Raw genomic sequence first — 13,626 nt, forward strand, 5'->3', positions numbered from 1 at the left:
AAGTATGTATTGTAGGGTGTTTTCACTGACATGGCTTTGGATTTATTTGTAATTACTATTAAAAAAAAACACAGTACCTTCTTCTCACGGTTCTTTGCAGCACTGTAGGAAGAAACATTTTCATTTTGCTGAACACTTTCTTGAGCTATAACTGTTTTTACAGGATCTGCTTCCAGAACACAGTTCAGAAACTGTTCGGTCTGTTCTAAAGAATAGCTGTAAAGTATAATAGGTAAAATTTGTGACTTTTCAAGTATATTAATAGCTGCTACATTTACTAAAATACATGCTACAGACCTTCATGGAGTTACAGAAATAAATGCCTATGAAAATAAAGCACAAGAATGGAATTTTCCATCTTACAAAAAGGCTCGTCAACTCACTGTACTGCATTACTGCCACCAATGCACAAGCAGTCTTTGTCGACTAAGATGTCATTAAGGGGCACTTGAATACTGAAAGGACTATGAAATACTACAGTAAATTGCATCATATCTTAATAAAACACTGACATCAGTTTAGAAGGAAACACTGTCTTCTGGGCTGTATAAGTTACTTTATCTTAAATCTCCTCTGGATGGGGTTAGATAGTACAATCTAGTTTAAAACCAGCTCAGTTCTCTGGAACTGTTATGCAGGAAAATCTCTGTGTTAAATTTAACGCAGTAAGAATAGGAGATCATTTGCCACCAGATTTCCAGTATGCCCTTTCTTCTTCTTTATTCTTCTTGCTGCTCAGTACGCAGACAAGAGAAAGGTTGATCAGAAGTAAAGACAGATTTTGGGAAAGGCAACACTATGAAAAGAATTTAGAATATGAAAAACAGTGAAAGAGGTGTAGAGGTGGATAAACAACTTGCTTTAAACATTCCACAAGGAAAGGTTTTGATAACAATCTGGACAAGCAGAAAAACTGACAAATAGGCATGCAAACCCATATGTAGAGACACGCATTCAACTGACCAAGGATGAAAAAGAGAAGTTTCTCTTGAAAAGAAGTTTAATTCACAGGAACTTAGATTTAAGAAGGTAGCCACACACCCCAGAAATATAATGAAGAACAGAGAAACAGAATACAAGCAGGAAGAGCTAAAGAGATGGCTCTTTCCTTCAGAGCTGCTACAGTAACCATGAGACTACTAGCAGTTAACATCAGGTGGTAGTTTTCTTCTTAGGCTGGATGATATCTTCTGTGCATCTACTGTTAAATCCTCTACTAATTTCTCCTACTTTGTTTACACCTTGACTCTAGAGCAAATACACAGTTCCACTGACAGTCCGACGTCAATAGCCGGAAACGTTCTTCTGGTAAGTGAAACTGCCTATTCCTCAAAGCAAGAATCGGGTGTACACATATAGTTTTCATACCCCTTTTTCTTTTAAAGACCAGCTACTTTTGCCTTTATTTAAACCTACAAAAAGCAAAGTGCTAGTTCGGAAAAAGCCATTAATTTGCTGTACCTTAACTGTTGATAGTTAAGACAATAACTGTGCATTACTGAGTACCAGTTTTATAAAGAACTTTAAAGATTTCTTACTTGTTGTCTTTGAAGACATCCATTAAGAAATTTTGATTAATAGTTGGAAACATCTCAAAAAGTTGCTTCTCCTTCAGTTTAGCGGCACAGTCTTTTCTAGCCATAGAAGGAACACGTTTCTACCCAGAAGACAAAGAAATAATATTGCAAGCTCATGATGAAAACAAAATATATTAACAGTGGAGCCAATCCAATTATACTGCTATTTGTTAGGATTCAAAAAAAAAACATCCACTCAGTAGTTATGCACCCATAGCAATGACAACACCTCAGTATCAGCCTGCCACATTGATCTGATGATAAGAAAGCAAAGACAGGTGATTTGTATTACACACTGCTGCAGTCATTTGAAGGGACTTAAAAGGAGGATGTTTAGGAGGAATTTCAGTTTACAAATGCATTTTGCTGCTAGTCTATCCAGCCCAATGCTAAGCTTGTATGAAGTCCACCTCTCTACTCAGGTACCTGTGGAAAATGATACTGAGGGCTTGGGGTTGAAGCAATGTTTTATTATAAAGTAGGTGAAGCAATTTTGTCTTGATGTAGGTTATCATCTGAAACTAGACTATGAAAAAAATATTCACATTTGTGAAGTTATGTGGAAAAGAACAAATAATTATACCCTAGATTAAACTAGACTGATCGTTCCAACACTCAGACTACAAAAAAAGGGAAAAAAATGGTCAGAACAAAGCCAAGCTCCAAGAATCCAAATCTGTGGATAATACGTTACCATTATCAGTAAGCCACATACATGCAGTTCAAGGAAAGAATCCACAAGCCATTCTTTCAAACTAGCAACATCTAGCTAATAACATCTAGCTTTCTTTAGCAGTAGAAACAAAGCTTTAGAAACAGCTACTTATCAGAGACAATTACAAACAAAAATGCCTGTTCTAAACAATTGCCTCACAGTAGAGGGCAGTATTATGCATACGCCAACCAGACTGTATGGGAATTGTGTGGTAAATAAAAAACTAAAAAAAAATCTCTAAAATATTCCTATTTTCTGACAAGTCAGTATAGAAAATTCTTTGAGATTCTTAAATATTTATTTTAATGGCTCATCTGTTAGGAATGTTGTGGGTTCTTCTTGGGAAAAAATATTAAAACAAATTCAATCCATTTCCAAATAAAGAAGGCAAGAAGCTAATTAAGTACTTTTTTGATATTGCTTCCATTACAAAGTGCAAGAAATCATCCCTTTTTAAGTCAGCAATAAAAAAAAAACAATTCAAACAAATGCAAATGCTAACCTGTATAGTGAAAAGCACCATGATCTGTTTGTGAAACAATCAAAATATTAATTTTAAAATTAGATTTGAAAAAAAAATAAATAAAAATCTACCACAAGCAAATGCATGTATCACTGTAATCAGTAACACTAACTGGCATGCATTTCTCTCTCAAATTCAGGCTGTAATCAGCAGCACAAAGATGAGTCACCAAGTAAGATACTGTTTTACTAACAGTAAGGAATTTATACTACATAAAAATGGAGATATCCATACCAGGTCCTGTTTCTCCTGCATGGCTATTTCTTCAGATATTATTTGTCTGAGAGAAACTTTCTGAGTCTGAGCATTCCAGTGATCCATGAAAGGAAAAATTTCTGATGTTGCTTTTTTAGTCTGTATGTCGTTAGATGAGCTTGAAAGCCAGTTCATTTTTTTCTTCTGCATTTTATTGTCCACATTTTGAGATAACAGCATTTCTGAATCATTCATATCTATTTGCTGAATCAGTGTAGAACCTTCAAAAGCAATAAAAATGAGGTGACAAAACGATGATTAGATTACTTATACAAGCAAAGCCAAAATAATTACAAAGTTTTCCACCCTAGGTGTTTTGGTCTTTGTTAAAGCTATGTTATTCCTGGTTAAAACAGAAAGCAACCTTCCTCACTTCTTTTTCCAAAGACTGTCTGATCATCTTCACCTATTTTCTAAAACAAAAGCAAAACCAGTAGATTTCCCAGATTCACCAAATTTTCAAGTGCTAAGAATTTCCAAGCTGTAAACAACCCTGCACATACGTTGACACATGCTTTTACAAGACTATTATCAACATGTATTTACATGTTCACCTGCCTTCCCTCTATAACCTGACAGAAGCTTAACAACCTGATTTCACATTTCTAGGAATTAATGATAGCAGCACTGTTTGGCCATTCATGTGGGGATTTTGCACCTACATCGCAATCCAAGTCTCCACCCAGGTCCCATGCAAGAGGAGTGGGATTATGCTGTAGAGGAACATTTCTTCACAGGTAGTTGAGTGACTAGAAACTAGATCGCCAGGGACTTTAGCACTTTTTGAACACGGATATACATCTTCCTGCACTAACCAAATCCTCTAAAAACGGCAGCAATGTGTGCATGTTGTATGCCTGACCTCTTTCTTCCATCTTCCTCTGCTAGGAATTCTCTAGCTGCACCTTTTCTTCCCACAGAGATTACAAAAATCCTATCAAACAGCTGTCTTACTCCAGCCAGAGCTTCCCTTTAAGTTCTTTCAAGTACACAAAACAGTATGTTTTTTGGTTTTATCTCCTTAGGATCAGTGGTATTGCTTATAATTAACTTTTTTCCCCCCTATAACTCCATAAAAGAACGGTAAACGGTACCAAGACCAATACAGAAAAAGCTTAGCTTAATAAATGAATCCATCCTTCACTAGCCAGAGTATTTGCAACCTTACTTAAGTTTTAAATAATTAAATATTTTAACAATAGGAATTAAGTATTTTTTACAATGAAAAGAAATACATGGCATACCTTCTGTAGACAACTTACCTGATTCATCTCTCCTCCGACGCTTCTAAATAAAAACAGGAAAAACATGAACATTAATAAGCTATAAACACAGCATTTCACAATTAAACTTTTTAAGTATTAGCTTCTAGATAAGCCTACCTAGCTTCAAAATAATGTTTCACAGTATTTCTCAAATATAAGATTTTCAAAAGAAATATATTTAAGACAATTATTTTACAAGTTAATTTTAAAAGACAGAATTGTATTTCCAAACACGCCAATGGGAGGAACATGCCCTACAGCTAAGATTTTGTAACTTTAATGAAATGAACCAAACAAAAATTTTGCCCAAAAGCAGTCCAAGTTTCATATGGATACAGCAGAATGGAGGTTAGAGAACTCTTCTCAATTAACGTACATGGAGATGTTTCGCGTACACAATAATTCATACAAGAATTACTCTTAAATGTTAAAAGGCCAGTAATAATTTTTGTCCAGTGGAATTTTTATCAATCTTGTAGTGAAGTTTCACACTATGACCCTTTGTTTTCAAGGATCTTATTTTCATGATGACATACTGGTAACATGCAGTTCCTTCATCCCTTTAACTGTCTTTCAACAGCTCTGATAATTATGGCATACTGATATACTCCACATATTTCACAAAATATGACTGTATTTTATCATTGTTCTCGCAAAGATATTTACATCTTACAAACGCCTTCAGACCGAGACATAGAGCCAAACGGACTGACATAGCACATCATCATACCATAAGAAATCTACTTACCAGAATAGATTCTTTCCATTTTTCATGAATCACTTTTGCCAAATTCAGATCAATATGAACCACACAATCCTCAACAGTCAGTGATCCTTGCAGAAGAAAGAAAATACACTCATTAAAGCATTCTATAAAAATTTATCCAAGCAACCAAAGTACAATAGCCTAGTACTTACTAAGTTGAATTCTGGAGATTTTGCACAAACTGTAATGCCTAAAAAAAATCTTCAGTAACAGCCAAGTTTAAAAAAAAAAAAAGCCACAAAGAATTCATTATCTAGTACTCAAAAATTCAGAAGAGTAAGAAAAATAAGTTAATATTAAATGGACCTTGCTGAAATATAACCTGAACAACTACATTCTTCCTCCTGTTTTTCAAGCAGTACCTTCTCTTCCACAGCCACTGTTAACTTACAACTCCAGTATCATTTGTGAAAACACGACTTCCCCTATTTAATTGCAGTCCACATGCAGCTGCTTTCAAGTAATACAGCATTACTAGCCACTGTGCAATAGTATTCACATCCCTCTTTTCAAACACACAAACTTAGGGAAGCTGAACTACAAGTATCACCTCTAACTCTAAAGGAAACAACAGGAATTATCATGGTATCATCATGATATGTATTTTCCCTAAAATGTCCTTCTAATATTGTTACATTTCCCACTCTTAAAAAAATAAAAGGTCAGGAAGTACACATATGTCAAATAAAAATCCAGGGCAGATATAAGACAAAATAAAACACCTTTCTGCTATCAAAAACAAGTAATTTTTCTTCTTTTTTGGAGGGGGTGGGCATGGAATGCAGAAGAGCAGCCCACCATCAGGTATGCAGGGTTTCACATCAAGTAATCTTTCAGAGAACAGAAAAAAGGGAGAGAAAATAAATTACACTCCTCATGTTTTCCTTCCTTCTTTTTTCTATCAGTCTTTAACTCTTGTATAAACTGCTTACAGCTTTCTTCACCATAGTTTGTTTTTCATTTTGTTTGCATCTTTAAGTATAGCCTTCCTTCATTTTCTCTCTAAACCATTCGCCTTCTTCCCCAGTTTAACTGATGCCTAAAATCTTTTTTCTCCTCTTTCTTTTTTCTTAACCAGTCATCATTTGCATCTTCCTCACCATCTTGATAACCCTCCAGTTTGAATATAGGTTCAAAGGCCTATGGCTCAGAAGGCAAACAAGCCAATATATTTTCTTATGCTTTTAAAGCAAGTGCAAAAAGACACAATTAGAAAGTAGCACTACTGCATTTGTATTTTATGCCATGCTTGCTTCAGTTCCATTTTGAGATCAACAGAAGCAAGCAACAACATCATGAGGAACTGTGCAAATACATTCCCAAAAAAACAAGCACGAAGCAAAGGAAGAAAGAGTTTTTTAACCAAAACTTTTTGTTTTGGTTTGGTTGTTGTTGTTGTTTGTATTTTTTTCATCAAAATATGGAAATGATTACGCCCATACCTGCATCAATGCCAACAGGTCCAAATATTTCTTTCAACTGGAGTGCCAGTTCAGGAGGCAATGTTAGTTCTAGGCTATCTATACTGAAGGCTGAAGGTGATACTGATGAAGGGCATTGTAACTTGGTTTTATCTTCATCTCTGCGTGCAGTTTCACTTTCTTCTTTACCACAAGTCTCCCTGGTACTCCCCTGCATGTCTTTATCAGTTTCCAGTTCTTTATCACTCCTAGGACCCATCAGAGGTGCACGATCCATTTCCAGTAACAAAGCAGTCCCTTCAGCATTCTCTGCATTGCTTTCTGAAGGGTTACTACTTTCACTTTCGTTATTTAATTTGGATTTCAAATTGGTGGTTGCATTAAGACCATGAGATGAAGTCATGGGTACATATAAACCTGCATCAAGTTCTGAGGCTGAGAGTTTATTTCGCGTTTCTTCAACGGGGCTTACAGGCTCCATCGTCTGCATTCTTGACATGGACTGCTCAATGACACCTGCTGCGGAGCTGTCTGCATCATCTCTAGAAGCTTTATCGCTGGAATTTTTCAGTTCCACTGAATCATTCAACGAGATAGCAGCAAATGAGTCAGACACATCAGAATCTGTCACAATTGCCTTGGTATCCCTACTTTCTGCAACGTTGATTGATGAGTTCTTGACTTCTGAAGGCTCAGAAATATCAACAGTCCCAATGATTTGCTCTGTGTGTTTGCCATTTTTGAGATTCTCATCGTAGTTTGTATTTTCCTTGAAATCAAGGTCTGCAACAACTGGCTCAGCTTCTCTTACTTGAAAGCACTCACTATCAACATCTTTGTGCAATTTTTCATCAGAGTCTAACAGCAGACCTGTGGCCCAGTCTATGTCTTTGTTACATCTTTCATACAGGTCTTTCAGAGCTTCAAATGAAAAAGACTCAAAGAGCTTACAAAGCATATTTAGCTTTTCAGACTCGTCAATATTGGTAAGTTCGCTTTCTTCCACAAATGTGCTTTTATCGTACATGACTCGGTAGGGTATTTTTTCCTGAGAATCTGAAGTATTATCCACATCTTTGGGTTTAAAGCCATCTAGTCTGCCATGCAATACTTTGACAGTTTCGGGAAAAAGCATTTTCTTTTCTAACCTCCACAGGAGAGCAAAATCATGTGATTCAGTTTGTGAATGGCTATTTATTTGTCTACATGAGCACACATCATGTTTCTCCTCTGCTGAAGTAAGCATAGACAACTGTTCCTCTTCTTTTGGATGGGGCAAACTGTTGTTTGTAAAAGTGAGGGCTAATTTGTGATGTTTCCTTGTTCTCTTATTTTGCTGGGTTTTCTTCTCACCAACTGTTTTACTAGCTACTGTTTCAGGTTGGTGAAAATGCAACCCTTTTGTATCTTCTTGTTCTGCAGTGTTCACAGGTGTCCCACGAAGCACATCTAAAGTCTCAAGAGCATTTTTATTAACATCACCTTCAGTACTTCTACCTTCATCAGACTGACTTAGACTTGTCTTTCTCATTCTCCTTGGCCTCTGTTGTCTCTGTTCTAATGAGCTGGAGACAGGCCAATGTCCTAACATTTGCAGTTCTGGTACAACTATATCTGAACTGACAGAGAAACAGCTAGAGGCTGAATTTTCTTCCTCCTGTCCTTTTTCAACAGTACAGGTATCAGATAGGCCTGCTTGCTCTTTACTTAATTCAGGATTGGGAGTTTTACCTTCCCTATCATTCTTTAGAGAAGACTTTTCTAGTCTTCTAGTTCTTTTGACTCTCTGTCCCATTGTTTGTTGTACAGGCCAGTCACCCAGAAAGTTTAGTAGCTCTGGTTTCCCTGATTTGTCCAGAGCAGAACTGCTTGGTTCCACTATGTTACTGCTCTGTGTTGATTCTGGTTCCGTACATTTTTCACTGCATTGTTCAGTTTCAGCCTGAACTTTGAGAATGTTGTTATTGCTGTGTTCCTCAGCTCCTCCTATATGTAAGTGTAAGGTCTCTTCAGTTGTGGTCACCTCAACCTCATCCACTTCTGTTTCAGTAATTCTTTCCATTCCTTCTCCCTTTTCTTCTTTTTTCTCCCAGGGCAGTTCTTTTTCTACACAACCTGACAAATCAACATTCAAGTCATCTTGAACAGTGCTGTTCTCAGTACTGTGTTCCACTGAGTTATTTTCCATTTCTTTTTCCTCTTTCTGAAGATGTTCAGGAGTACAGTTACTTTCTAAAGTTAGAGAAGAACCGGAAACATGTTTATCATCTTCAGCTGATTCAAGAGGCACTGGATCAGAAGCAAGTATTTTTTCTTCCTTTATATCAGAATGCGTCTCTCTCTCTCTGAAAAACAAAATGGAATGAAAGATAAACCCACTTCAGACTTTCTTTAAGCACCTGTTCTTGTCCACATTTTAAATTTTGCCTTGGCTATTTAATATTGTAAAAATTACAGATCATAAGCCACCTTTTAGGACACGCTATAATCATCCAGCTGAAAAACCTTAGTGAGAGGAAAACAAATTTAAGATGACAACACAAACCTTAACACTGTTATAAAAAGCAATGAGCTAAGCAAAGCAGAACTTTCTTTGGTAAGTACCCTGTTTTAGTTCAGCAAGGTGCTAAGAATACTTTCCCAGGAGTCTCTCTTTCCCCATTCCCATCATGCACTTATGTGGAACACTGTTGCCACAAATTTCCTCCTTCATAGCCACAAACATGGTAACTTTTTCTGTTTAATGACTGTTTCTCTCTCCTGATTGCTAGATGCTAAACAAAAAAGTCCAGAAATTAACCAGGAAGGGACCTGCCATTTCACATCACACTTTTTCACAATCAACTACATTCCATTCATTATCAGTCCCTACTTAATTTCAAATATAGTAAGCATGGAAAAAACAACCTACATAACAATGCACAGGAAATCAGATTTTATTGATGTATATAGAGCTTTATTCAGATTAACCACTACAAAATTACCTATGTTGGGTGTGTGCACCCAACAGAAATCTAGTCTATTCTACATCATGCATATTCGAGAGCAAGTAGGTAACTCATTACTATTACACGAATGTCGTCTTATACCAGCACACAAACTCAGAAATAGTAATTTGCTCGTATTTGAGACTACATTTTTCTGAAAAGCATTTTATAGACTTTAAGTGTTTTACATACAACAGCACATTTTTAAGGTAAGCTATATCCCTTGACTGCTCATTTCTAGAAGTCTTATAATTCCTAAAAATTAAGAAAACTTTGCAGTGTATTTCTTTGTTATTATTTAACTAATTTTTGAAATGTGTTCAGTGTTCAACAGCACTACCCAGGTTCCACTACCATAAAGTTTGATTCTTTAGCCTTTTTTTTTTTTCCCGAAACTACAAGGCTAGTAAAATAATCTAACCTACTACTTTCCTCCTGACAAGGAGGATCTTCACTCCAGGCAACAACTTCTGATTTGTCTGGGACTGAAGAATCCAAGATTGATCTAATACTAAGGCAACGTTCATACCGCTCCAACATTCTCTTGATCTTTTCTTTAGATACACCATGAATATTCCGCCTATGAATTAAAAAAATATATTTATATTCAGATTTGCATATTACGATAGACTAAGAGAAGAACATAATTGATGGTTACAGCAAGACAAACCAGAGAACTCATAGGGACATAGCAAAAGCTGAAGTAGAAATTCATTCGATATCAGTGCACCAACGTATTCAAAACAGTGAGTCTCAGACAAATTACTGCTCCATTTGACTTCACCCCATCTGGTTGCCCTGCTCTGCAAGATGTTTTGTTTAGCGCTAAAATCTAAAACTGCACCAATAATGTGTTGCCTTCAAATAAGCATCAGAAACACACCACATCAGATCCAGACAGTGATGGAGGAAGTCAAGGTGGGTAAGGAAGATTTCAGAATTCAGTCTTCTCTGGCTTTAATAAGGTAACAACTCCTTGAGTCTTGAGGAAAGCTTACTTGCATATTATTCTAGACACTTTTTGGGTGTCTAGAATTTCCAGTGGCTCTGTTAAACAACCAACGCAGCAATTATACCTAGAACAAGTGAAACCTGCCAAGGATGGCAGAACAGGAATTGAAGGTACAGGAGAAAATACCAACTGATCTTTAGTAAAAGAAAGTAGGACTTTCCTTCCTCCTACCTAACCACAGTTTATTCCAAAATGACTCCCATTTGCTCCTGCTTTCTGAAAATGAAGTCTGCATGGGCCAGGAACTGGTATTTATGTTGAAAGTTGTCCAACAACCTATGGGTGTTTGGTTACTGAACCATCCGAGCTCCTCTGGGTTCTTTAAGAGACTTCAGAGCCTTATCTAGGCTTGGTATCAAGAAGCTCCTGCTCCTTAAAAAGTCAAGGTAGTGCCACAGTCAATGAGACGCTGGTGGTCATTGGTTTCTGCTGGGCTTTCTCACATTTAAGTTCTATTTTAGGAAAGAAAATAATCTACCTTACCTCCCTTGAAAAGTGGCCAACCTTAAGCTAAGCATGCAAATTCAGATGGCACCACATATTATGAAATCACAAAATAATTTAAAGTGAAAGGGACCTCTGGAGAACATGCAGCACAACCTCCTGCTCAGAAGGTACAGCTAGGCCACGCTGTCAAGTTTTCAATGAACCTAATGACTGAATGTCCACAAACTCTGGGCAACCTCCTTCAGTGTCTGACCACCTTTTTTTTTTTTTTTTAAAACTTTATGTAATCAAAGTTTCACAAGATCCAACTTGTTTATGTTTTATCCTATCCCTGCACCATTCTCAGAAGAGATCTTTTTAGTCTTCTCTGTAAGCTCCCAACAGGTAGCTGAAGGCAGCAGTACAATCCCTCCTAAACGTTTCTTCTTAAGGCTGAAGACACTTTTCTTGCTCAATTCAGTATCACCTGCAAAGCTCCAGTAGGCACAGTCTGTCCCACCATCCAAGTCATAAAAAGGACATTAAATAGCAGTGGCCCTAGTATTTATCCTAGAAGGACATCAGCCACTTCTTGGACTTTAAACAACTGATCATACCTTTTGAACTTGGCATCCAGCCAATATATTTTTAAGATACCTTCTTATCCACTGATATAGAGCTAAATAGGCAAGACAAACTCTAAGTAACAGGACCGTGTAGAGGTCCCTCCTAAAGAACAGGTATACAACACAAGGGCTGATACACAGGGGTTTGTCCCTCTGAGGCCACAAGGTGCTGACAGTCTTAAACTACGTGGCAGCAAAAACATTCCAAGTAAGACAACAGACCATCCAGGTGCAAAACCAGTCCCAATCTAACATCATTTTTGCAACTTCAGGAACCCAAAGGAGCAATCGCTGCTCTTTGATGCAAAAGAACTGCAATCATGGAAATGTTACATAGCATTGCTGCTAGTATCTTTTGTATTAATTAAAACAAGGTGACAGAATTATATATATATATATAAATATATATAACACACAAAATCTAGAGGTTACTATTGTACAAAAACTTATTAAAGTCTACTTATTATTGCAAAAAAAAAATTTAAAGTCATAGTTTACAGACTATGAGAAGCATTCAATCAAATGTGAAATCTTCCTTTACATTCTTACTTTTCAAGTTCTTTTGGTTTAAACTTCCACCAAGTGTCTGGTTCGCGGAACATGACTTTGTATTTGAACTGCTGAGCCTGAATAAAACAGATATAAAACAGAACAAAAACACATCATCCATCTACAAAAAATGTACAACACGCATAGGCTGCTTCTTTAAAGCTGTTTTTTTATATTTTTCAGAACCAATTAAATATCTGGAATAACATATTTTCTTCCACTGTTTCAATTCTAATTATATAAATGGAGATTTTAAAATTAAGTTTGTGCCATTATCCCAGTAAAAAAAAAGTCTCTATTTGATATAATCCCTTTAATGTTCTACCTCCTCTGACTCAGAGCAGACTCAAGAGCACAGAGCATCTCCTCTTTCCAGATGTGGTATGCATGTGTCTACACAGCCTCTTATACAGAAAATCTCGATGCTTACATTCAGACATTCAGAGCTGGCCAGACGCAAGCTAGTTCCAAACAGGCAATTCGGCTCTACTAACACAGCTAGAGTGGACAGCCTTCCTGACATCCTAGAAACTTGAGCAGGCAGCAAGTAAATGGCCCTTATAATCTGCACTAACGATGCAAGTAGACCATACATTCTTAAAAAGTAGCTTGTATTTCTCCTCATAATATAGAAGAGAAAGAATCCAGTTTTCCACACAAAAATATATTTTTGCTTCTAAGTACAAAACACTCGGATTTGTCACCTGGAAACCAGGCCAGTTCAACACACAGGCATACACAGAATACAACACTGGATAGTATCATTCTGTATAACACTTTTGACTCCAGACTTCCCTGCGGTACGAGAGCTAGACTGAGAAAGACAATCTCATTTCAAAACATGTTGACATAAGGGTCAGTAATCCCTTTTCATATTGATGAAATTATAATACTAACCAATGTAACATAAGGCTTCATCTCCCATGCTTGTATGTTTGTGTTGTCTATTATTATAGGAGAGATTCTCATTTCAAATGCTTCTTTGGCTGAAAGACACATGTACAAATGAATGTGATATAGTTAATTTTGTGATTAATAGAGTGGACATGTAACGCTTATACTTCTCTAAATCCGTAATAATTTTTTTTAATAGATAATCCACAGTGATTAACCACTGAGTAAAGAACTCTTGCCACAACTTGATCTCTCTGTTCCAAGGCCCTCTTATTTTAGAAATTCCCCCCCATATGTAAAGCTACTGAGATACGACATTATTCTTTTGAATTAATAAACGCATGATAATCAAGGAATGAAAATGCAGATGTAAAATATGGCAAGATGACTAATCAATCAATAAATCAAACTAAAAAAAAAAACTACATGATCACCTTAAAGTGGACTTCTTTGTTGCATACAAAATTCTTGGCTTTATAACAGTCTTAAGAATAGTCCACTCTGTAAACTGTATAAAATATGAAAAATCAAAAGAATTATTGTAATTTTAAATACATAATAATAAAATGTTTAGAATCACTAGCTTTGCGATACAGCACCATGTTTCTGT

At 36.4% G+C, this 13,626-nt stretch overlaps 1 protein-coding gene across 7 annotated transcripts in view; it reads right to left on the reverse strand.

Moving 5' to 3' along the window:
- Positions 1 to 13,626, reverse strand: part of N4BP2 (NEDD4 binding protein 2) — a 46,947-nt gene that overhangs the window by 10,276 nt on the left and 23,045 nt on the right. For all 7 annotated transcript variants that reach the window (XM_040554452.1, XM_040554447.1, XM_040554448.1 and 4 more), the window contains 9 exons: positions 13,020 to 13,108; positions 12,123 to 12,199; positions 9,931 to 10,089; positions 6,544 to 8,867; positions 5,084 to 5,169; positions 4,333 to 4,357; positions 3,050 to 3,291; positions 1,539 to 1,657; positions 78 to 216 (listed from right to left, as the gene is read on the reverse strand). In XM_040554452.1, the coding sequence (XP_040410386.1) occupies positions 78 to 216; positions 1,539 to 1,657; positions 3,050 to 3,291; positions 4,333 to 4,357; positions 5,084 to 5,169; positions 6,544 to 8,867; positions 9,931 to 10,089; positions 12,123 to 12,199; positions 13,020 to 13,108 (3,260 nt within the window). The remainder of the gene's footprint in view (positions 1 to 77; positions 217 to 1,538; positions 1,658 to 3,049; positions 3,292 to 4,332; positions 4,358 to 5,083; positions 5,170 to 6,543; positions 8,868 to 9,930; positions 10,090 to 12,122; positions 12,200 to 13,019; positions 13,109 to 13,626) is intronic.

This window comes from Cygnus olor, chromosome 4 (genome assembly GCF_009769625.2).
Source record: "Cygnus olor isolate bCygOlo1 chromosome 4, bCygOlo1.pri.v2, whole genome shotgun sequence".
Taxonomy (NCBI): domain Eukaryota; kingdom Metazoa; phylum Chordata; class Aves; order Anseriformes; family Anatidae; genus Cygnus; species Cygnus olor.